The following is a 22,970-nucleotide window of genomic DNA, read 5'->3' on the forward strand; positions in this document are numbered from 1 at the left end:
ATCGACGTAGCTTGTTCGTTGCTGCTGGATGGAGTGAAACAAGAGCTTTTATAAGGACATGTTAAAAACAGTTTTAAAAGACACAATTAAAAAGAGCTACAATTTTTTTTTCTCAACTGGTAATTGAAGCGCGCTTCCCATTCACCATTCAAGTGTATAGGGAACTAGGCAGGCTTCAGCACCTCACTGTCACGGTTGTCGTACAATGAAGGAGACCAAGGCACAGCGTGTATATCGTTCCACATTTTATTATAACAGTGAAACTACTTTTTTTTTTACATTTTAGCAGACGCTCTTATCGAGAGCGACTTACAGTAGTGAATGCATACATTTCATTTCATGCATTATTTCTTCTTTTTTTTTTGTACTGGCCCCCCGTGGGAATCGAACTCACAACCCTAGCGTTGCACACACCATGCTCTACCAACTGAGCCACAGGTAAGACCAAACTAAGCAAAACATACAATAAACTAATAAACAAAAACAACCGTGATGAAGAGGTGCAACATACACTAACTCAAAATAATCTCCCACAAACCCTAGTGGGAAAAACAACAACTTAAATATGATCCCCAGTTAGAGACAACAATGACCAGCTGCCTCTAATTGGAGATCATCCCCCAAAAAACCAACATAGAAATACAGAAACCAGAACCACACAACATAGAACATTTTAACTAGACAAAACCCCCTGTCACGCCCTGACCTACTCTACCATAGAAAATAAAAGCTTTCTATGGTCAGGACGTGACACTCACACACCACTTTGCAATGAGCTGGAGGCATTAACATTTTGAAAACATATACTTAATTGTTTGAAACCTGAACCTTTTACTACATATTATGAGGCATGTCTTACCTTGCTTCAAAGTATCTTAGCCATAATCCAACCAAACGTCCAGGCAATTTATGTATTATTTCATATGCCACTGAAACCAGTAGCCTATTTCTCTCATTTTCAAATAAACTTTATTTCATTGTCCAGTAGCCAAAGGCACAGTCCTAGTCATATTAGCAACCCATGCTAGTTGTTGCATATGTAGATCTCCACTTTTTCAAGCTATCGAACGGATATTTTAATCTCGGCCTCATGAGGGGACTGCGGTTGAAAATTAGCCGGCTGGCTAAAACCGGCACTTTTACTGAAACGTTGATTAATGTGCACTGTCCCTGTATAATTATATATTTTTTTTAATCAAATGCTTGCCATGTTTTATGCTTATTGCGTTATGGAACGAACATTTGCGTGTTGCCTACTGCCTTGTGCTCATTGCTGTGTTAGAATTTGAAGAAATAATAGTTGATCAACATTTTAAGCTAAATGTTTTGATCTGTTGCATTAGCCGCCCCCTTTTTATCGTCTTTGGATGTAGCCTAGTCTTACTGGTTCTATGAATTTGGAATGTATCGTCCCACTATTGTACAGAACGACTATCTAACCAATAGAATAGGTTCACTTTTGGGGGATAGTAGATTGACAGGCTAGTGATTTAGCTGTTTGCTCATCTTGTCTGGTGGAGATAACAGCAGCAGCTAGCATTGAGTTAGTTAAGTAGTCCCTCTGGGCTTAAGGCAGAGCTGCCCGCTGTACCGTACCGTTGGAGATGAGAGAGCAGATAGACAGTCTGCAGAAATATCTCTAAAGCGTAGGATTTTCTTTACATTCAATTAGACTAAATGCAGCTTTATTTGAATAATGCTTATTACGCAGTCATTTGTTGTGGAAGTGAACGTCCCTTCCAGCAATTCTCAGAAAAATGTGTGTGAATCCCATTATTTCATAGCAGGTGTTGTGGTAAGAAGTAAAGACTGAATTGCACCCTTTGTAGGTCCCAATCATCAATGACTGGGAATTGAAGAACCCTTTTTGGTTCCAGTTAGAACCCTTTTGGTTTCCATGTAGAACCGTCCTGTAGTTTCTGCTATAGAGTCCAGTGTCTGTTGTCACTAATAATGAATAAGTGTCTCTCATCGTCCCGTTTGTACGTCTCAATAAAGCCCTCTACCTTCAGCCTATCAGTCGCATCACCAACATTCCAAGAAGGGAAAACAGAAGTGAAGAAAACAGGGAGGGTCTGGGTTGTGGGCTCTGGCCTTCCCGGCAGTGATGAGGCACAGTGTCGGTAAACGATCACCTCTCCCCTCGAACACTGATTAGAATTTATATTAACATATCTGGACTCTGGAGTGAAGTGGATTATTTACTGCCCCCTTTCCCCTCCTCCACTTCCCAGTGTCTCTTGGGACTTGAAAAGAGATCACACTCCCTTCCTGCGGAAAAAACAAGACTTGCCGATTTCTGTTACCTCACTCAGACAGTTGTTTTCAGGTCAGTGTTGTGGTATGAAACTCTCCCCTATCAATTCCTGATGTCAGAACACAATATTTTTGAGGTTCAGTTAGTGTTGTGATATGAAGTGATACTCCATGGTGAGGTTCAGTTAGTGTTGTGATATGAAGCGATACTCCATGGTGAGGTTCAGTTAGTGTTGTGATATGAAGTGATACTCCATGGTGAGGTTTAGTTAGTGTTGTGATATGAAGCGATACTCCATGGTGAGGTTTAGTTAGTGTTGTGATATGAAGCGATACTCCATGGTGAGGTTTAGTTAGTGTTGTGATATGAAGCGATACTCCATGGTGAGGTTTAGTTAGTGTTGTGATATGAAGCGATACTCCATGGTGGGGTTCAGTTAGTGTTGTGATATGAAGCGATACTCCATGGTGAGGTTTAGTTAGTGTTGTGATATGAAGCGATACTCCATGGTGAGGTTCAGTTAGTGTTGTGATATGAAGCGATACTCCATGGTGAGGTTTAGTTAGTGTTGTGATATGAAGCGATACTCCATGGTGAGGTTTAGTTAGTGTTGTGATATGAAGCGATACTCCATGGTGAGGTTCAGTTAGTGTTGTGATATGAAGTGATACTCCATGGTGAGGTTCAGTTAGTGTTGTGATATGAAGTGATACTCCATGGTGAGGTTCAGTTAGTGTTGTGATATGAAGCGATACTCCATGGTGAGGTTCAGTTAGTGTTGTGATATGAAGCGATACTCCATGGTGAGGTTTAGTTAGTGTTGTGATATGAAGTGATACTCCATGGTGAGGTTCAGTTAGTGTTGTGATATGAAGCGATACTCCATGGTGAGGTTCAGTTAGTGTTGTGATATGAAGTGATACTCCATGGTGAGGTTCAGTTAGTGTTGTGATATGAAGCGATACTCCATGGTGAGGTTCAGTTAGTGTTGTGATATGAAGCGATACTCCATGGTGAGGTTCAGTTAGTGTTGTGATATGAAGTGATACTCCATGGTGAAGTTGAGTTAGTGTTGTGATATGAAGCGATACTCCATGGTGAGGTTCAGTCAGTATTGTGATATGAAGTGATACTCCATGGTGAGGTTCAGTTAGTGTTGTGATATGAAGCGATACTCCATGGTGAGGTTCAGTTAGTGTTGTGATATGAAGTGATACTCCATGGTGAGGTTCAGTTAGTGTTGTGATATGAAGTGATACTCCATGGTGAGGTTCAGTTAGTGTTGTGATATGAAGTGATACTCCATGGTGAGGTTCAGTTAGTGTTGTGATATGAAGCGATACTCCATGGTGAGGTTCAGTTAGTGTTGTGATATGAAGTGATACTCCATGGTGAGGTTCAGTTAGTGTTGTGATATGAAGCGATACTCCATGGTGAGGTTCAGTTAGTGTTGTGATATGAAGTGATACTCCATGGTGAGGTTCAGTTAGTGTTGTGATATGAAGCGATACTCCATGGTGAGATTCAGTTAGTGTTGTGATATGAAGTGATACTCCATGGTGAGGTTCAGTTAGTGTTGTGATATGAAGCGATACTCCATGGTGAGGTTCAGTTAGTGTTGTGATATGAAGCGATACTCCATGGTGAGGTTCAGTTAGTGTTGTGATATGAAGTGATACTCCATGGTGAGGTTCAGTTAGTGTTGTGATATGAAGTGATACTCCATGGTGAGGTTCAGTTAGTGTTGTGATATGAAGCGATACTCCATGGTGAGGTTCAGTTAGTGTTGTGATATGAAGCGATACTCCATGGTGAGGTTCAGTTAGTGTTGTGATATGAAGTGATACTCCATGGTGAGGTTCAGTTAGTGTTGTGATATGAAGTGATACTCCATGGTGAGGTTCAGTTAGTGTTGTGATATGAAGCGATACTCCATGGTGAGGTTCAGTTAGTGTTGTGATATGAAGCGATACTCCATGGTGAGGTTCAGTTAGTGTTGTGATATGAAGTGATACTCCATGGTGAGGTTCAGTTAGTGTTGTGATATGAAGTGATACTCCATGGTGAGGTTCAGTTAGTGTTGTGATATGAAGCGATACTCCATGGTGAGGTTCAGTTAGTGTTGTGATATGAAGCGATACTCCATGGTGAGGTTCAGTTAGTGTTGTGATATGAAGTGATACTCCATGGTGAGGTTCAGTTAGTGTTGTGATATGAAGCGATACTCCATGGTGGGGTTCAGTTAGTGTTGTGATATGAAGCGATACTCCATGGTGAGGTTCAGTTAGTGTTGTGATATGAAGCGATACTCCATGGTGAGGTTCAGTTAGTGTTGTGATATGAAGTGATACTCCATGGTGGGGTTCAGTTAGTGTTGTGATATGAAGTGATACTCCATGGTGAGGTTCAGTTAGTGTTGTGGCTTCATGGCTGCCTGTGTGTTCTTTATTATTGTAGGTCTGTCTGTCTGCAGGTCCCCAGGCACTGTCCAATCAGATTGACCAGATCTCTGTGACCCCTCAGTGGTTTATCAATGAGTGTGAATTGACAGGCCTGGTTAAATCACACCACGTGACCTTGTCTGCTCTGGACTGTACTAATAGTCAGACATGCAGCAGTTCTGACACCGTTTATGCATGTGACACACCTGCTTTTGTGTGTGTGTGTGTGTGTGTGTGTGTGTGTGTGTGTCTTCTCCCTAATCAGCAGTTTGCCTTAAAAAATAAACATGTTTGGTCCAGATGGTTCAGATCATTCTCAAGTGCTGCAAAATATAAAAGGGCCACTTAAAAAGGCAACACTGTGTAAATGAATATTTTCTCACTCCCTCTCTTATCTAAATTCCCAATCTGGCACTCATACCATCACGGCTGTCTAATCATCCCCAGCTTACAATTGGCTCATTCATCCCCCTCCTCTCCCCTGAAACTATTCCCCAGGTCGTTGCTGTAAATGAGAATGTGTTCTCAGTCAACTTACCTGGTAAAATAACGGTAAAATAAATAAATAAATAAAATCCATTCTTCTTTCCCTCCCCCTCTCCCTCCCTCCCCCTCTCCCTCCCTCCCACCCTCCCACTCTCTATTTTTGTCTTTCTGTCTTACTCTCTCTCTCCCCTCTCTCCTTCTCTCCCACTCTCTTTTTCTTTGTCTGTCTCGACCCCCTTCTCTTTCTCTCCCTCCCCCCCCTCTCTCTCTGCAGGTAGCATAGTGTACCTGGGGATGATGGTGGGGGCGTTCTTCTGGGGGGGTCTGTCAGACAAGGTGGGCCGTAAACAGTGCCTACTCATCGCTATGTCTGTCAACGGCTTCTTCTCCTTCCTCTCCTCCTTTGTCCAGGGGTACGGCATGTTCCTCTTCTGCCGCATGTTTTCCGGCTTCGGGTGAGTGGTGTCCGTTCTGTTCTATTCTACTTTATTCTAGTCTTCTCAACTCTAATTTACTCTTCTATACTATACTGTACTATACTTTGCACTATTCTGTTATTGTATTCTACTCTATTATAGTACTTTATAATGTGTCATGTCTTGTAGAACATTTCCTTCCACTAAACCTCTCCTAGAACACTTAATAAATTCCATTAACCTCCCTGGGCAAGGTGGGACGTTTGCGTCCCACCTAGTCAACAGCCAGTGGAATCGCGTGGCGCGAAATAGAAATACCTCAAAAATGCTATAACTTCAATTTCTCAAACATATGACTATTTTACACCATTTTAAAGACAAGACTCTCGTTAATCTAACCACATTGTCCGATTTCAAAAAGGCTTTACAACGAAAGCAAAACATTAGATTATGTCAGCAGAGTACCCAGCCAGAAATAATCAGACACCCATTTTTCAAGGTAGCATATAATGTCACAAAAACCCAAACCACAGCTAAATGCAGCACTAACCTTTGATGATCTTCATCAGATGACACACCTAGGACATTATGTTATACAATACATGCATGTCTGTTCAATCAAGTTCATATTTATATCAAAAAACAGCTTTTTACATTAGCATGTGACGTTCAGAAAAAGCATACCCCCCGCAAACTTCCGGGGAATTTACTAACAATTTACTAAATTACTCACAATAAACGTTCACAAAAAGCATAACAATTATTTTAAGAATTATAGATACAGAACTCCTCTATGCACTCGATATGTCCGATTTTAAAATAGCTTTTCGGATGAAGCACATTTTGCAATATTCTAAGTACATAGCCCAGCCATCACGGGCTAGCTATTTAGACACCCGGCAAGTTTAGCCTTCATCAAAATCATATTTCCTATAAGAAAAATGGTCTTACCTTTCCTGTTCTTCGTCAGAATGCACTCCCAGGACTTCTACTTCAATAACAAATGTAGGTTTGGTCCCAAATAATCCATTGTTATGTTCCATCAGCGACGTTTTGTTCGTGCGTTCTAGACACTATCAGAATGGTAAATCACGGTCGTGCGCATAGCGCATAACGTGACAAAAAAATTCTAAATATTCCATTACTGTACTTCGAAGCATGTCAACCGCTGTTTAAAATCAATTTTTATGCAATTTATCTCGTAGAAAACCGATAATATTCCAACCGGGAATCTGCCTGTCTGTAAACAGAGGGAAAAACCGAAAGCCGGGGGCGGGGCAGGTCACGCGCCTAAGCCTTTGTCCTCTGATAGACCACTTAGCAAAAGCTCTCGTGTGTTTCAGCCAGGGCTTTGAATTACGTCATTCAGGTTTTTCCCGGGCTCTGAGACCCCATTGGAGACGTGGGAAGTGTCACGTAACAGCAGAGATCCTGAGTTTTTGGAAGCAAATAAATGGTCAAACAAGCCACTTCCTGTAAAGGAATCTCTCAGGTTTTTGCCTGCCAAATGAGTTCTGTTATACTCACAGACACCATTCAAACAGTTTTAGAAACTTTAGGGTGTTTTCTATCCATATATAATAAGTATATGCATATTCTAGTTACTGGGTAGGATTAGTAACCAGATTAAATCGGGTATGTTTTTTATCCCTCCGTGTAAATACTGCCCCCTAGCCCCAACAGGTTAAGTTCTCTTCCTCTAAACCTCTCCAAGAACACTTCATAAGTTCCATTAAGTTCTCTTCCACTAAACCTCTCCTAGAACACTTCATAAGTTCCATTAAGTTCTCTTCCACTAAACCTCTCCTAGAACACTTCATAAGTTCCATTAAGTTCTCTTCCACTAAACCTCTCCTAGAACACTTCATAAGTTCCATTAAGTTCTCTTCCACTAAACCTCTCCTAGAACACTTCATAAGTTCCATTAAGTTCTCTTCCACTAAACCTCTCCTAGAACACTTCATAAGTTCCATTAAGTTCTCTTCCACTAAATCTCTCCAAGAACACTTCATAAGTTCCATTAAGTTCTCTTCCTCTAAACCTCTCCTAGAACACTTCATAAGTTCCATGAAGTTCTCTTCCTCTGAACCTCTCCTAGAATACTTCATAAGTTCCTGTCACGCTGGCATGAAGAGATTTGGGAGACAGGCGCAGGAATGCGTAATAGTTATTTTTTTATTATACCCCAAATGACGATGTGCCGTGTAAAGGCACAGGGACAAAGACCAAATAAACACCATACAAAACACAGGGTTGAAACCCAAACAAAAAAGCGAGGAGTACCTCGAATAAATAACACATGTGCACAATGATTAACACACGGGACGAGACCCGTAATCATCTGCGCAATCCACAAGGGCACAAAAACCCAAAGGGCAATGGAAACCAAAGGGCACATATATACAAATACTAATCAGTGGGAATAGGGGCCAGGTGTGCGTGATGAAAGTTCCGGAGGGATCCGTGACAGTTCCATTAAGTTCTCTTCCACTAAAAGTCTTCCATGACGACATTGTGTTCTCCTTGGTTGAGGAGAGAGAGAGCCGTGGGAGTAGAGCTTTGTCTGGAAGAGTACTGCATGGTCAAAGAAATCTCTCTCTCTCTCTCTCTCTCTCTCTCTCTCTCTCTCTCTCTCTCTCTCTCTCTCTCTCTCTCTCTCTCTCTCTCTCTCTCTCTCTCTCTCTCTCTCTCTCTCTCTTATTTATATATATATATACTCCGCCAAGGCTCGCTCTCTCCCGTCTTCACTCCTCCACAGCTGTCTCTCAATTCAATTTAAGGGCTTTATTGGCATGGGAAACATATGTTAACATTGCCAAAGCAAGTGAACTAGATAATAAACAAAAGTGAAATAAACTATAAAAATTGACAGTAAACATTACACTCACAGAAGTTCCAAAAGAATAAAGACATTTCAAATGTCATATTATGTCTATATACAGTGTTGTAATGATGTGCAAATAGTTAAAGTACGGCGGCCTTTCTCAATAGCAAGGCTATGCTCACTAAGTCTGTACATAGTCAACGTTTTCCTCAAGTTTGGGTCAGTCACAGTGGTCAGGTATTCTTCCACTGTGTACTCTCTGTTTAGGGCCAAATAACATTCTAGTTTGCTCAGATTTTTTGTTAAATCTTTCCAATGTGTCAAGTAATTATCTTTTGTTTTCTCGTGATTTGGTTGGGTCTAATTGTGTTGCTGTCCTGTGGGGTGTATTTGTGAACAGAGCCCCAGGATGAGCTTGCTTAGGGGACTCTTCTCCAGGTTCATCTCTCTGTAGGTGATGGCTTTGTTATGTAAGGTTTGGGAATTGCTTCCTTTTAGGTGGTTGTAGAATTTAACGTCTCTTTTCTGGATTTTGATAATTAGTGGGTATCGGCCTAATTCTGCTCTGCATGCATTATTTGGTGTTTTACGTTGTACACAGAGGATATTTTTGCAGGATTCTGCATGTAGAGTCTCAATTTGGTGTTTGTCCCATTTTGTGAATTCTTGGTTGGTGAGAGGACCCCAGATCTCACAACCATAAAGGGCAATGGGTTCTATAACTGATTCAAGTATTTTTAGCCAGATCCTAATTGGCATGTTGAATTTTATGTTCCTTTTGATGGCATAGAAGGCCCTCTTGCCTTGTCTCAGCTCGTTCACAGCTTTGTGGAAGTTACCTGTGGTGCTGATGTTTAAGCCGAGGTATGTGTAGTTTTCTGTGTGCTCTAGGGTAATGGTGTCTAGATGGAATTTGTATTTATGGTCCTGGAAACTGGACCTTTTTTGGAACACCGTTATTTTTGTCTTACTGGGATTTACTGACAGGCCCAGGTCTGACAGAATCTGTGCAGAAGATCTGGATGCTGCTGTAGGCCCTCCTTAGTTGGTGACAGAAGCACCAGATCAACAGCAAATAGTAGACATTTGACTTCAGATCCTAGTAGAGTGAGCCGGGTGCTGCAGAATGTTCTAGTGCCCTCGCCAATTCATTGCTATATATGTTAAAGAGTGTGGGGCTTAAGCTGCATCCCTGTCTCACCCCACGGCCCTGTGGAAAGTAATGTGTGTGTGTTTTTGCAAATTTTAACCACACACTTGTTGTTTGTGTACATGGATTTTATAATGTCGTATGTTTTCTCCCCCAACACCACTTTCCATCAAAATGCCAAATTGAGTCAAAGACTGTTTTGAAATCAACAAAGCATGAGAAGACTTTCCCTTTGTTTTGGTTTGTTTGTTTGTCAATTAGGGTGTGCTGGGTGAACACAGTCTGTCGTATGGTAATTTGGTAAAAAGCCAATTTGACATTTGCTCAGTACATTGTTTTCACTGAGGAAATGTAGGAGTCTGCTGTTATTGATAATGCAGAGGATTTCCCCAAGGTTGCTGTTTCTCTCTCTCTCTCCCTCTAGTCTCCACTCCACAGTCAGAGAACCGTACAGGAGGTTATTCAAGCTGTCTGGCAACAGCCCTTCCCCTCAGTGGGGGAGAGAAAGAACAGAGAGAAACACAAACCTTAGCTAAACATTCACAGCAAACTAAATGTCCTTATTGTTCTGTTTAATGACTGATTTAAAGTCTGCTTGTATAATCACAAGATGTCACTGACTTTGACAGTGGAAAGAAAACATTTTTTTTGTCATGAATAAAAGACTAAACAATAGGTAGAAACATTGATACAAGCTTTGGCAAAATAGAATAAAACGGTATGCTAAAAGAAGAATAAGCAGATGAGACTCTTAGATAATACACTCTCTGCACAATTGATTACCTGGTGATTGTTGACCATGATTGTTATTCATAGCATGACCTGGCTCTCTGGTGCGTTTGCATTAAGAAGTAAATGTAATTTAATCTGAGACAGCCTGTTTTGGCCCGAGGGGATTCATAAATCACAGGACTGTTTCTAAAGCAAGGTTTCAGTTGGACAGAGCTGTCAAAATCAATCTGCAACAACACAATGGATTTAAACTCAGCTGGGGTATTAGTAAGTGTGTGTCGTGTAGGAGTGTGTTGTGTGTGTGTGTGACTCATAGACTAAACCTTATTGCAGTTCCACTCTACCAGTCCTACATATTGCCAGCACACTTTATCTAATACAATGCCTGTCTTTCTTTTATTTCCATGTCGATTTAAAGACTCTTCTCTCCTCGTCTCTTTGATAGCCATCAGCTAGCTGGGGGTTTCCACTGGCTGTCAGACAAATGATATAATTTGGATTGAATTGCTACACTTAGCATACATTCACTTCTCAATGAGACAGAAAAATAAAGAAAAGGCTTCCTACAGATGTAGGATCTAATTTAATCACTGTTTTGTTGATAATACTTGTCACAACGTCGACTGAAGGTGGCGCCTCTCCTCGTTCGGGCGGCGCTCGGCGGTCGTCGGCCTACTAGCTGCCACCGATCCTCTTTTCAATTTCTTTTGGTTAGGTCTGGTTTATGTGTGCACCTGTATTGTGTTAGATCGTTAGTGGGGGGGGTATTTAGTCTCTCTGTTTAGGTTTGGGTATTGTGTGGGATTGTTTTGGTTAGGTTAGGTTAGGTTAGGTTAGGTTAGGTTAGGTTAGGTTAGGTTAGGTTAGGTTAGGTTAGGTTAGGTTAGGTTAGGTTAGGTTAGGTTAGGTTAGGTTAGGTTAGGTTAGGTTAGGTTAGGTTAGGTTAGGTTAGGTTAGGTTAGGTTAGGTTAGGTTAGGTTAGGTTAGGCATTCCCTCTGCATTTTTGTGTGTTTAGGCATACAAGTTTTTCTGGGCTGCGCCCCTACTCTGTTTTCGGGCTCTTACTGTTATTGTATTTTCACCCTGCCTTACATGTTGTTGGCAGTTTTGGACTGTTGCCTATTAAAACGTGTGTTCATGGACCTTGGTCTCCTGCGCCTGACTTCACCCCTCTGCTGCTTTGAGTTCCTGACAATACTTTTCTTGCACAGCAGGAAATGCTAACCTGTAGTGTTTTCAAGGCTTCTAAAGTTTGTAATTTCTACTTAAAAATGTTAGACTTGATTTGCCCTAACATAAAATGTATTAGCCCCTACAAAAAAATCCCATTAATTATAATCCACATAATAATTCACATTTCCTGTTGCTGCAGGATTATTTTCCTGCTGTAGCAAACCGTCACTATTTTGTTCCCTTCCCAAACAAACCCATCAGCAGAGATCCTAACAACAAAAGCAGCAGAAATAGACAGATAATCATCTATTAATAGTTTGATGTCTGTCCTACTGTGTTGCCAGTGGGACCAGAAGAAAGGCTTTTAGGCTACTGACTGCTGGTTCCTCTGGTGGGCTATTGATTTTTATCATCCACCAGATCAGACCAAGATGGACCTCTCTCTCTCTCTCCCTCTCTCTCTCTCTCTCTGGAGGTATGGGGGCTTAGGGGGAGCTGTCTGTACGGCTGGAGAGGAGGGGTTGGTTGTACAGTTGTAATGTGGTGCTGGAGGGTGTATTGTATTGTACTGTGTTCTTGTGTAATGTGATTGTGTGGAAGTCGCGGTGGCATGCAGTGCATTTTTATTGGGGGGGGTTCTAGTGGTTTTAGTGTAATGGATGTCTCATTTAAGTAAGACAAAATGTCAAAAGTCTCTCCTTTCCTCTCTCTTTCTGTTTCTCTCTCCAGACTGATTACGCCAGGTCAGAGCTGCCATGTTGTTTTCCAGCTGCCTAAAGACCACACAAACAGTGATGTTTTGAAAGTGACCTGACAAAAAGGACAAACAGGGCATTCAAGAACTTTACCCTGTTTGTCAGTTAATTTGTCCATATACATGTATTTCTGACATTTCCCATGTCCCCATGCAGGATTGGTGGGGCGGTCCCCATCGTGTTCCCCTACTTTGTGGAGTTCCTGGCGAGGGAGAAGAGAGGAGAGCACCTGAGCTGGCTCTGCATGTTCTGGATGATAGGAGGGATCTATGCCTCGGCCATGGCCTGGCTCATCATACCACACTACGGTGAGGGACCTGTCCTATCACACCTAGGTCACCAATCATAGTGATTGATATCAGCAGCCTAGGCCTGAACCCTCAACCAGGGATTACCCGTGTTTACTGTCTGTCTGTCTACTGTCTGTCTGTCTGCTACTGTCTAATGTTTGCTGCTGTCTACTGGCTGTCTGTCTGCTACAGTTTACTGTCTGTCTATCCGCTACTGTCTGCTACTGTCTACTGTCTACTATCTACTATCAAAAGTTATGTCTTTCTGCTACTGTCTACTGGCTGTCTGTCTGTCTATCTGCTACTGTCTACTGTCTACTATCAAAAGTTATGTCTTTCTGCTACTGTCTACTGGCTGTCTGTCTGTCTATCTGCTACTGTCTACTGTCTACTATCAAAAGTTATGTCTTTCTGCTACTGTCTACTGGCTGTCTGTCTGTCTATCTGCTACTGTCTACTGTCTACTATCAAAAGTTATGTCTTTCTGCTACTGTCTACTGGTTGTCTGTCTGTCTATCTGCTACTGTCTACTGTCTACTATCAAAAGTTATGTCTTTCTGCTACTGTCTGTCTGTCTGTCTGTCTGTCTGTCTCTGTCTCTGTCTGTCTTTCTGCTACTGTCTACTGGCTGTCTGTCTGCTACTGTCTACTGTCTGTCTGCTACTGTCTACTGTCTGTCTGTCTGTCTGCTACTGTCTGTTTGTCTGTCTGCTACTGTCTGTCTGTCTGTCTGTCTGCTGCTGTCTACTGGCTGTCTGTCTGCTACAGTTTACTGTCTGTCTATCCGCTACTGTCTGCTACTGTCTACTATCTACTATCAAAAGTTACGTCTTTCTGCTACTGTCTGTCTGTCTGTCTGTCTGTCTGTCTGTCTGTCTGTCTCTGTCTCTGTCTGTCTTTCTGCTACTGTCTACTGGCTGTCTGTCTTCTACTGTCTGTCTGTCTGCTACTGTCTGTCTGTCTGCTACTGTCTACTACTGTCTGTCTGTCTGCTACTGTCTACTGTCTTTCTGCTACTGTCTACTGGCTGTCTGTCTGTCTATCTGCTACTGTCTACTGTCTACTATCAAAAGTTATGTCTTTCTGCTACTGTCTACTGGCTGTCTGTCTGTCTATCTGCTACTGTCTACTGTCTACTATCAAAAGTTATGTCTTTCTGCTACTGTCTACTGGTTGTCTGTCTGTCTATCTGCTACTGTCTACTGTCTACTATCAAAAGTTATGTCTTTCTGCTACTGTCTGTCTGTCTGTCTGTCTGTCTGTCTGTCTGTCTGTCTGTCTCTGTCTCTGTCTCTGTCTCTGTCTGTCTTTCTGCTACTGTCTACTGGCTGTCTGTCTGCTACTGTCTACTGTCTGTCTGCTACTGTCTACTGTCTGTCTGTCTGTCTGTCTGCTACTGTCTGTTTGTCTGTCTGCTACTGTCTGTCTGTCTGTCTGCTGCTGTCTACTGGCTTTCTGTCTGCTACAGTTTACTGTCTGTCTATCCGCTACTGTCTGCTACTGTCTACTATCTACTATCAAAAGTTATGTCTTTCTGCTACTGTCTGTCTGTCTGTCTGTCTGTCTGTCTCTGTCTCTGTCTGTCTTTCTGCTACTGTCTACTGGCTGTCTGTCTTCTACTGTCTGTCTGTCTGCTACTGTCTGTCTGTCTGCTACTGTCTACTACTGTCTGTCTGTCTGCTACTGTCTACTGTCTTTCTGCTACTGTCTACTGGCTGTCTGTTTTCTACTGTCTGTATGTCTGCTACTGTCTGCTACTGTCTACTACTGTCTGTCTGTCTGCTACTGTCTACTGTCTGTCTGTTGCTGTCTACTGTCTATTTGTCTGTCTGCTACTGTCTACTGTCTGTCTGCTACTGTCTGTCTGTCTGTCTGTCTGTCTGTCTGTCTGTCTGTCTGTCTGTCTGTCTGTCTGTCTGTCTGTCTGTCTGCTACTCTACTATTTGTCTGCTACTGTCTACTGTCTGGCTATCTGCTACTGTCTTTGTCTGTCTGTCTGTCTGTCTGTCTGTCTGTCTGTCTGTCTGTCTGTCTGTCTGTCTGTCTGTCTGCTACTGTCTGTCTGTCTAATACTGTCTGTTGTCTGTCTGTCTACTACTCTCTACTCTGTCTGTCTGCTACTGTCTACTGTCTGTCTGTCTGCTACTGTCTGTCTGCTGCTGTCTGTCTGTCTACTACTGTCTACTGTCTGTCTGTTTGTCTGTGTGTCTGCTACTGTCTACTGTCTGTCTGTCTGTTTGTCTGTCTGTCTGCTACTGTGTACTGTCTGTCTGTCTGCTACTGTCTACTGTCTGTCCGTCTGTTTGTCTGTCTGTCTGCTACTGTGTACTGTCTGTCTGTCTGCTACTGTCTACTGTATGTCTGTCTGTTTGTCTGTCTGTCTGCTACTGTCTACTGTATGTCTGTCTGTTTGTCTGTCTGTCTGCTACTGTGTACTGTCTGTCTGTTTGTCTGTCTGTCTGCTACTGTGTACTGTATGTCTGTTTGTCTGTCTGTCTGCTACTGTGTACTGTCTGTCTGTTTGTCTGTCTGTCTGCTACTGTGTACTGTCTGTCTGTTTGTCTGTCTGTCTGCTACTGTGTACTGTCTGTCTGCGTGTCTGTCTGTCTGCTACTGTGTACTGTCTGTCTGTTTGTTTGTCTGTCTGCTACTGTGTACTGTGTGTCTGTCTGCTACTGTGTACTGTGTGTCTGTCTGCTACTGTGTACTGTGTGTCTGTCTGCTTGTTGCTATCATCCTGATCACCAGGTATAGTCCTGGTTACCCCTGTAGCCCTGTATGTCCAACAGACCAATGTCTGGACAGGGACAATATGCATGTAGTCTGTGCGGGCAGGTGTTTAATTATCCGTAAAATAATAGATTTTCCATAAAAGACAGTTGAGTGCAGAAGATATAAAAGCACTCATCATAAAACACAAGGCATATCTTCACACACGCACGCACGCACACACACACACACACACACGTCTGAGAGAACGTTTGTGTAACAGGTTCCGCCGCAGTAGGCTCTTCATTGACTGCTGCTGGCCAGAGGCTGAAAGTGTGTGTGTGTGTGTGTGTGTGTGTGTGTTCGAGGAATTAAGTGGAGGGGCGGGTCGTAAAGTGCGTGTGAAGTGCGTGTGTATATTGCTGTGTGTGTGGTTACTGTATATTGTACACTCCTATTTGTGTGTACCCATGCATTTGTGTAAACACCCATGTGTGTTTGTGAGTGTTTTTATGCCTCTGTGTGTGTATGTGTAGGTGGTAATGTCGTGGGCATTGTGCTGTGACCAAGGACATTGCTGGTGTGTGTGACTGAAGTGTGACACCGCCTTGTTCTACGTAGCGCAGCTCCATAAGTCTAGGTGTGTGTCAATCAGTCAGCCATACACTCCAGTCCATTATAGCTGTAATCTCCCTAATGAGATTTGTACTGGTGGAGTCTAACGCAGCCCCATGGGCATCACATACACACAAACACACCAACAACCCCCAACATACATGATTTGGTTTACAGTACTGTGACATCACATGAACTCCCCCTCACACCTCTAACAGATCTCCCTGGCTTTCTCCCTCCGCCCCATGGGCCATCCTGAACACCACCCACACCATGACTCTAAACAGACCAACTGTCTGGATGTCTTTATTCAGACGCTGCTGTGTATGTAGGCCTATATATACAGAGGAGAGAGCGAGAGTTAGCTCTTCCGTTGCTATCCTCAGAGATTGCTGTATCAGTTAGTCTCACTAAATGCTTCCAATAAGAATTGAACAACACACTTTGTCTCTCTCTCCCCCTCTCTTTTTCTCTCTTACTTTCTCTCCCTCGCTCATTTCCTTCACCATGTGGTGTTCTTCAGTCTCTAGATTCTCATTACCATCATCACGCTGCATCTCATGTGGAAAATAGAAGTGTGTTTTTGGATAATTCCTCATAAGAGAGACTATAATGAAATGGGTTGATGATTTAAAGGTACTTGGAGGCACTTTAAGATTCCAGGCCTTCATACTTTTACTTTTATACAAAAAAACACATAATATTAGACATGGAATATGTATTGTTTTGCTCATTTCTCTTGTTTCTGATTGGTGTGTGTGCAGGATGGAGTTTCAGTATGGGCTCCGCCTACCAGTTCCACAGTTGGAGAGTGTTTGTGGTGGTGTGTGCTCTGCCCTGTGTGTGTGCTGTCGTAGCACTCACATTCATGCCCGAGAGCCCACGATTCTTCCTAGAGGTAAGGAGTGTGTGTGTGTGTGTGTGTGTCACCAAGCTGGAGACTGTGGGACTGAATCCCTCCCTCTGCAACTGGATCCTGGACTTCCTGATGGGACAGCCCCCATAGACTTAGAAGTGTGGTGCCAGGACAACAACAAGGAGCTGATCATGGACCACAGGAGAAAGAGGGGAGAGCACGCCCCCATCCACATCGACAGGACTTTAGTGGAGAGGGTCGAGAGCTTCACGTTCCTTGGCATCCACATCACTAAAGACTTAACATGGTCCACGCACACCCACACAGTCATGAAGAGATCACAAAGTGCTACAGGGGGTTGTGTGGACAGACCAGTACATCACTGGGGCCAAGAGCCCTGCCATCCAGGACCTCTATATCAGGTGGTGTCAGAGGAAGGCCCGAAAAATCACCAGTCTCCAGCCACCCTGGTCATAGACTGTTTACTCTGCTACCATCCGGCAAACGGTACCGGAGCATCGGCACTCGGACCAACAGGCTTCGAGACAGCTTCTACCCCCAAGCCATAAGACTGCTGAATCAAATCAAACTTTATTTGTCACATGTTCCGAATACAACAAGTGTAGACCTTACCATGAAATGCTTACTTACAAGCCCTTAACCAACAGTGCAGCTCAAGAAGAGTTAAGAAAAGATTTACCAAATAAACTGAAGTAAAAAATAATAAAAAGTAACACAATAAAATAACAATAACGAGGCTATATACAGGGGGTACCGGTACCGAGTCAATGTGCGGGGGTACAGGTTAGTCGAGGTAATTTGTACATGTGGGTAGGGGTGAAGTGACTATGCATAGATAATAAACAGTGAGTAGCAGCAGTGTACAAAATGAATGGAGGGGGGGTGTAAATGTAAATAGTTATGTGGCCATTTGATTAATTGTTCAGAAGTCTTATGGCTTGAGGGTAGAGTCTGATAAGGAGCCTTTTGATCCTAGACTTGGTGCTCCGGTACCGCTTGCCGTGCGGTTGCAGAGAGACACGTCTATGACTTGCGTGACTGGAGTCTCTGACAATTTTTAGGGTCTTCCTCCTCTGACAACTCCTAGTATATAGGTCCTGATTGGCAGGAAGCTTGGCCCCAGTGATGTACTGGGCTGTACGCACTACTCTCTGTAGCGCCTTAAAGTCCGATGCAGAGCAGTTGCCATACCAGGTGGTGATGCAACCGGTCAGGATGCTCTCGATGGTGCAGCTGTGGAACTTTTTCAGGATCTGGGGACCCATGCCAAATCTTTTCAGTCTCCTGAGGGGGAAAGGTGTTGTGTTGCCCTCTTCACAACTGTCTTGGTGTGTTTGGACCATGATAGTTTGTTGGTGATGTGGACACCAAGGAACTTGAAACTCTCGACCCGCTCCACTACAGCCCCGTAAATGTTAATGGGGTTCTGTTCGGCCCGCCTTTTTCTGTAGTCCACGACAAGATCTTTTGTCTTGCTCACGTTGAGGGAGAGGTTGTTGTCCTGGCACCACACTGCCAGGTCTCTGACTTCCTCCCTATAGGCTGTCTCATCATTGTCGGTGATAAGGCCTACCACTGTTGTGTCGTCAGCAAACTTAATGATGGTGTTGGAGTTGTGTTTGGCCACGCAGTCGTATGTGAACAGGGAGTACAGGAGGGGACTAAGTACACATCCCTGAGGGGCCCCAGTGTTGAGGATCAGCGTGGCAGACGTGTTGTTGCCTACCCTTATCACCTGGGGGTGGCCCGTCAGGAAGTCCAGGATCCAGTTGCAGAGGGAGGTGTTTAGTCCCAGGGTCCTTAGCTTAGTGATGAGCTTCGTGGGCACTATGGTGTTGAACGCTGAGCTGTAGTCAATGAACAGCATTCTCACATAGGTGTTGCTTTTGTCCAGGTGGGAAAGGGCAGTGTGGAGTGCGATTGAGATTGCGTCATCTGTGGATCTGTTGGGGCGGTATGTGAATTGGAGTGGGTCTAGGGTGTCCGGGAGGATGCTGTTAATGTGAGCCATGACCTGCCTTTCAAAGCACTTCATGGCTACCGATGTGAGTGCTACGGGGCGGCAATCATTTAGGCAGATTACCTTCGCTTCCTTTGGCACAGGGACTATGGTGGTCTGCGTGAAAGAGGTTGGAGAAGTTGAAAAGGTTAGTGAAGACACTTGCCAGGTGGTCCGCGCATGCTTTGAGTACACGTCCTGGTAATCTGTCTGGCCCCGCGGCTTTGTTGACCTTTGTTGACCTGTTTAAAGGTCTTACTCACATCGGCTACCGAGAGCGTTATCGCACAGTCGTCCAGAACAACTTGTGCTCTCGTGCATGCTTTAGTGTTGCTTGCCTCTGTTAGGTTCTTATTTTTCAGAGTAAATAACTCACAGACACTAGAGAAGCTTTAACCAAGTTTAATTCTTCCCAAAGGTTCTGTATAGCTGTATTCAGACACTCCAACATTTGTCCCACTCAGATATATATATCCCACTTAAAACATTCCCCCTTCTCTACAATCCTTATATCTTATGGTTTAACAGGAAAAGAGTAACAAGATACCAAACCCTTATTACTCCCTTCAGGTGACCTGTCTTCACCTCCTGACCTCAACCCCTCCTTCATCTAATCCACAGATGTCCATCTGTCTTTCCTGTATCAACACGGTCCTCTGCTCCCGTCCCCCAACACATTCCAACACATTCCACAGCTATCTGTCTTTCTACAGAGTCCCAGTCTTTTTCTCCTTTGATTCTACGCTTCTTTCCTATCATTTATTTAATATCTCAATGTTCAAAACGTTGAATCCAACAAGGCGAAGCGAGCATAAAAGGCATTTAGCACGTCTGGTATGCTCGTGTCACTGGGCAGCTCGCGTCTGGGTTTCCCTTTGTAATCCGTAATAGTTTTCAAGTCCTGCCACATCCAACGAGCGTCAGAGCCAGTGTAGTAGGATTCAATCTTAATCTTGTATTGACGCTTTGCTTGTTTGATGGTTCATCTGAGGGCATAGCGGGATTTATTATAAGTGTCCGGATTAGTGTCCCGCTCCTTGAAAGCGGCAGCTCTAGTCTTTAGCTCGATGACGATGTTGCCTGTAATCCATGGCTTCTGGTTGGGATATGTACGTACTGTCACTGTGGGGATGACATCGTCGATGCACTTATTGATGAAGCCGGTGACTGAGGTGGTATACTCCTCAATGCCATTGGATGAATCCCAGAACATATTCCAGTCTGTGCTAGCAAAACAGTCCTGTAGCGTAGCATTCGCGTCATCTGACCACTTCCGTATTAAGCGAGTCACTGGTACTTCCTGCTTTAGTTTTTGCTTGTAAGCAGGAATCAGGAGGATAGAATTATGGTCAGATTTGTCAAATGAAGGGCGAGGGAGAGCTTTGTATGCATCACTATGTGTGGAGTAAAGGTGGTCTAGAGTTTTTTCCTCTGGCTGCACATGTGACATAGCCATAAGAGTGCTAAATAGTTAACTAATGGTTACCTGGACTATCTGCATTGACCCTATCTTGCACGGAATCTATATACACACACACACACACACACACACACACACACACACACACACACACACACACACACACACACACACACACACACACAGGACTATATATTCACACTATGTACACAGTCACTCACACACACAGGACTATATATTCACACTATGTACACAGTCACTCACACACTCTACACTGACACACTCACACAAAACCCACTCATATTATTATACACTACGTACTGTACTTACACACACACATAACGCACACACATGCATAATGACACCACACAAACACACATACATACATATACACATTCATAAACACACACACACCTATAGACACTATGTCCAGGCGATATGGCATAAAAATCATATCTGGATTTTTTTCAAACTTAATTGCCGATTCACAATATATATCGCAAGTTTTTAAATGTTCTCTCTAAATAAGCTTTTCTTTACAATTAAAGGTCAAAAGCACAGCATTTCAAACAGTCAGCAATAATCTAATGAATTCAGGGCTTGTGTAATTAAACCTAGGCTGAATATAAGTCTTCCACAACCATAAGACACACTAATAATGTAATGATATAATCTAAATAGTTTAACCTGCTTTTTTTTGCAATAATCACTGATCTGGCTTTCAAGTCTGTTTATGAAATTGCCCCTTTTTGTTGCAAATGTAACCAGAACCATGCATAATGCACATTCACTAATAATGACTAACTTCTTAAAGAAGCCATTAATTAGGCTCCAGCCCACGTGCTAGTGAGTAGCCAGCTAATCTTTATATTTAGTTTATCCAATTTGGATGTATTTGCTAGCTAATAAGGTAGAAACGTTGAATTGTTATGAACACAACCTTCTGTCTGTCTCCAACTGTTTGAACAGCATGCTAGCCAGTCCACTTTGTTCAGATGTTGAAATCAAGTAGCCTACCTTATTACTCAAAATAAACACAAGTTGCAAATTCCTTATATAATTGTTTTTTATGCTCATTGCACATTTATTCAACACAGACTAGACAGCTAGTTTAACAGTGTGGCTAGCAGTACAGAAACGAAACATTCATTTTCCAGAATCAATGTTCATTGATACTCACGTTTTAGCAGGGTCTGTCTTGGCTCAATTTGAGGAGTTGAAACATAAAAAGGGTATCCTCTCTTAGAGTAAAATAATGTCTCAATGTGTTTCATAAACAGTACACACACTTTTACACTCATCATATGCTGCTGCTATTCTGTTTTTTATTTTACTCTTATTATCTATCCTGATGCATGTACATACAGTATCTACCTCAAATACCTTGTACCCCTGCACATTGATCTGGTACTGGTACTCCCTGTACTTTATCTCCATTCTTTATTCCTCTTGTGTTACTATTTCTAAAATATTTTATTATTTTTAAACTCTGCATCGTTGGGAAGGGCTCGTAAGCAAGCATTTCACAGTAAAGTCTACACCTGTTGTATTCGGCGCATGTGACAAATACAATTTGATTTGTGTGTGTAACCCTCTTCTCTGTGTTTAGATGGGTAAACATGACGAGGCATGGATGGTGCTGAAACAGATCCACGACACCAACATGAGGGCCCGCGGAGAACCAGAGAAAGTCTTCACCGTGAGTATACAGTACCTCTCTCTTTGTCACTCTCTCTTTTTCTTTCTTTCTCTCTCTCTCTCCTTCACACAAACACACACACATAGTGTATTGACTCTGAGCCTCCCCCGTAGGTGAACAGAATAAAGCTCCCTAAGCATCTGGATGAGTTGGTAGAGATGCAGTCAGACTCATCCAACCCTGTTGGCAAAGTCCTCTTCAGGATCAGGACTGAACTCAGAGGGGTAGGACTGTGGGTGTGATGGGTTGCAGCAAAAAATATTATGTGAAATCATTATGAATAATGACTTTTTTAGGTATTTATCTGTCTCTGTCTCTCTCTTTCTCTAGATCTGGTTAACATTCATGAGCTGTTTCAGCTACCCAGTGAAGGACAACACCATCAAACTGGCCTTCGTGTGGTTCACACTGTCTTTTGGGTAAGCAGTACCTCTCCCAGTTATCAGTTTCTCCTGAGTCTGTGTGTTCATAATGAGCCAACTGACTCTAAGGTAGAGCCAGTGTCTCTCAAATAGCATTATGATGATGAATGCTAACAAGCTAACTGGGAAAGAGACCACCCATCTAAATAAAGCATCATTAGGAACATCAACGCTAAATCCCAATACTTCTGGAATGTATCCACAACATAACAAATCACACACCACAGCTAGAGTCAGATCCCTGGAATGTTAGCTACAGTACAGCATTCAGAACCCTTGACTTTTTCACATTTTGTTACGTTACAACCTTATTCTAAAATGGATTCAATTAATGTTTTTCATCAATCTACACACAATACCCCATAATGACAAAGATACCATAATGACAAAGAAAAAACTGGTTTTTAGAAATTGTTGCAAATGTATTAAAAATAAAAAACTCACTTATTTAATAAGTATTCAGACCCTTTTCTATGAGACTTGAAATTGAGATCAGGTGCACCCTGTTTCCATTGGTCATCCTTGAGATGTTTCTACAACTTGATTGGAGTCCACCTGTGGTCAATTCAGTTGATTGGACATTATTTGGAAAAGCACACATCTGTCTATATAAGCTCCCACAGTTAACAGTGCATGTCAGATTCTCTGGTCTGATGAAATCAAGATTGAACTCTTTGGCCTGAATGTCAAGCGTCACGTCTGGA

General features: G+C 42.8%; 1 protein-coding gene across 2 annotated transcripts in view; it reads left to right on the forward strand.

The window, feature by feature from the left end:
• The window catches only part of LOC115159721 (synaptic vesicle glycoprotein 2C-like), a 53,842-nt gene that overhangs the window by 14,303 nt on the left and 16,569 nt on the right, over positions 1–22,970 (forward strand). For both annotated transcript variants that reach the window (XM_029709727.1, XM_029709728.1), the window contains 6 exons: positions 5,459–5,639; positions 12,392–12,543; positions 16,614–16,747; positions 21,755–21,844; positions 21,958–22,068; positions 22,175–22,263. In XM_029709727.1, coding sequence (XP_029565587.1) covers positions 5,459–5,639; positions 12,392–12,543; positions 16,614–16,747; positions 21,755–21,844; positions 21,958–22,068; positions 22,175–22,263 — 757 coding nt within the window. The remainder of the gene's footprint in view (positions 1–5,458; positions 5,640–12,391; positions 12,544–16,613; positions 16,748–21,754; positions 21,845–21,957; positions 22,069–22,174; positions 22,264–22,970) is intronic.

The sequence above is a fragment of the Salmo trutta genome, chromosome 23, assembly GCF_901001165.1.
Source record: "Salmo trutta chromosome 23, fSalTru1.1, whole genome shotgun sequence".
Lineage (NCBI taxonomy): Eukaryota > Metazoa > Chordata > Actinopteri > Salmoniformes > Salmonidae > Salmo > Salmo trutta.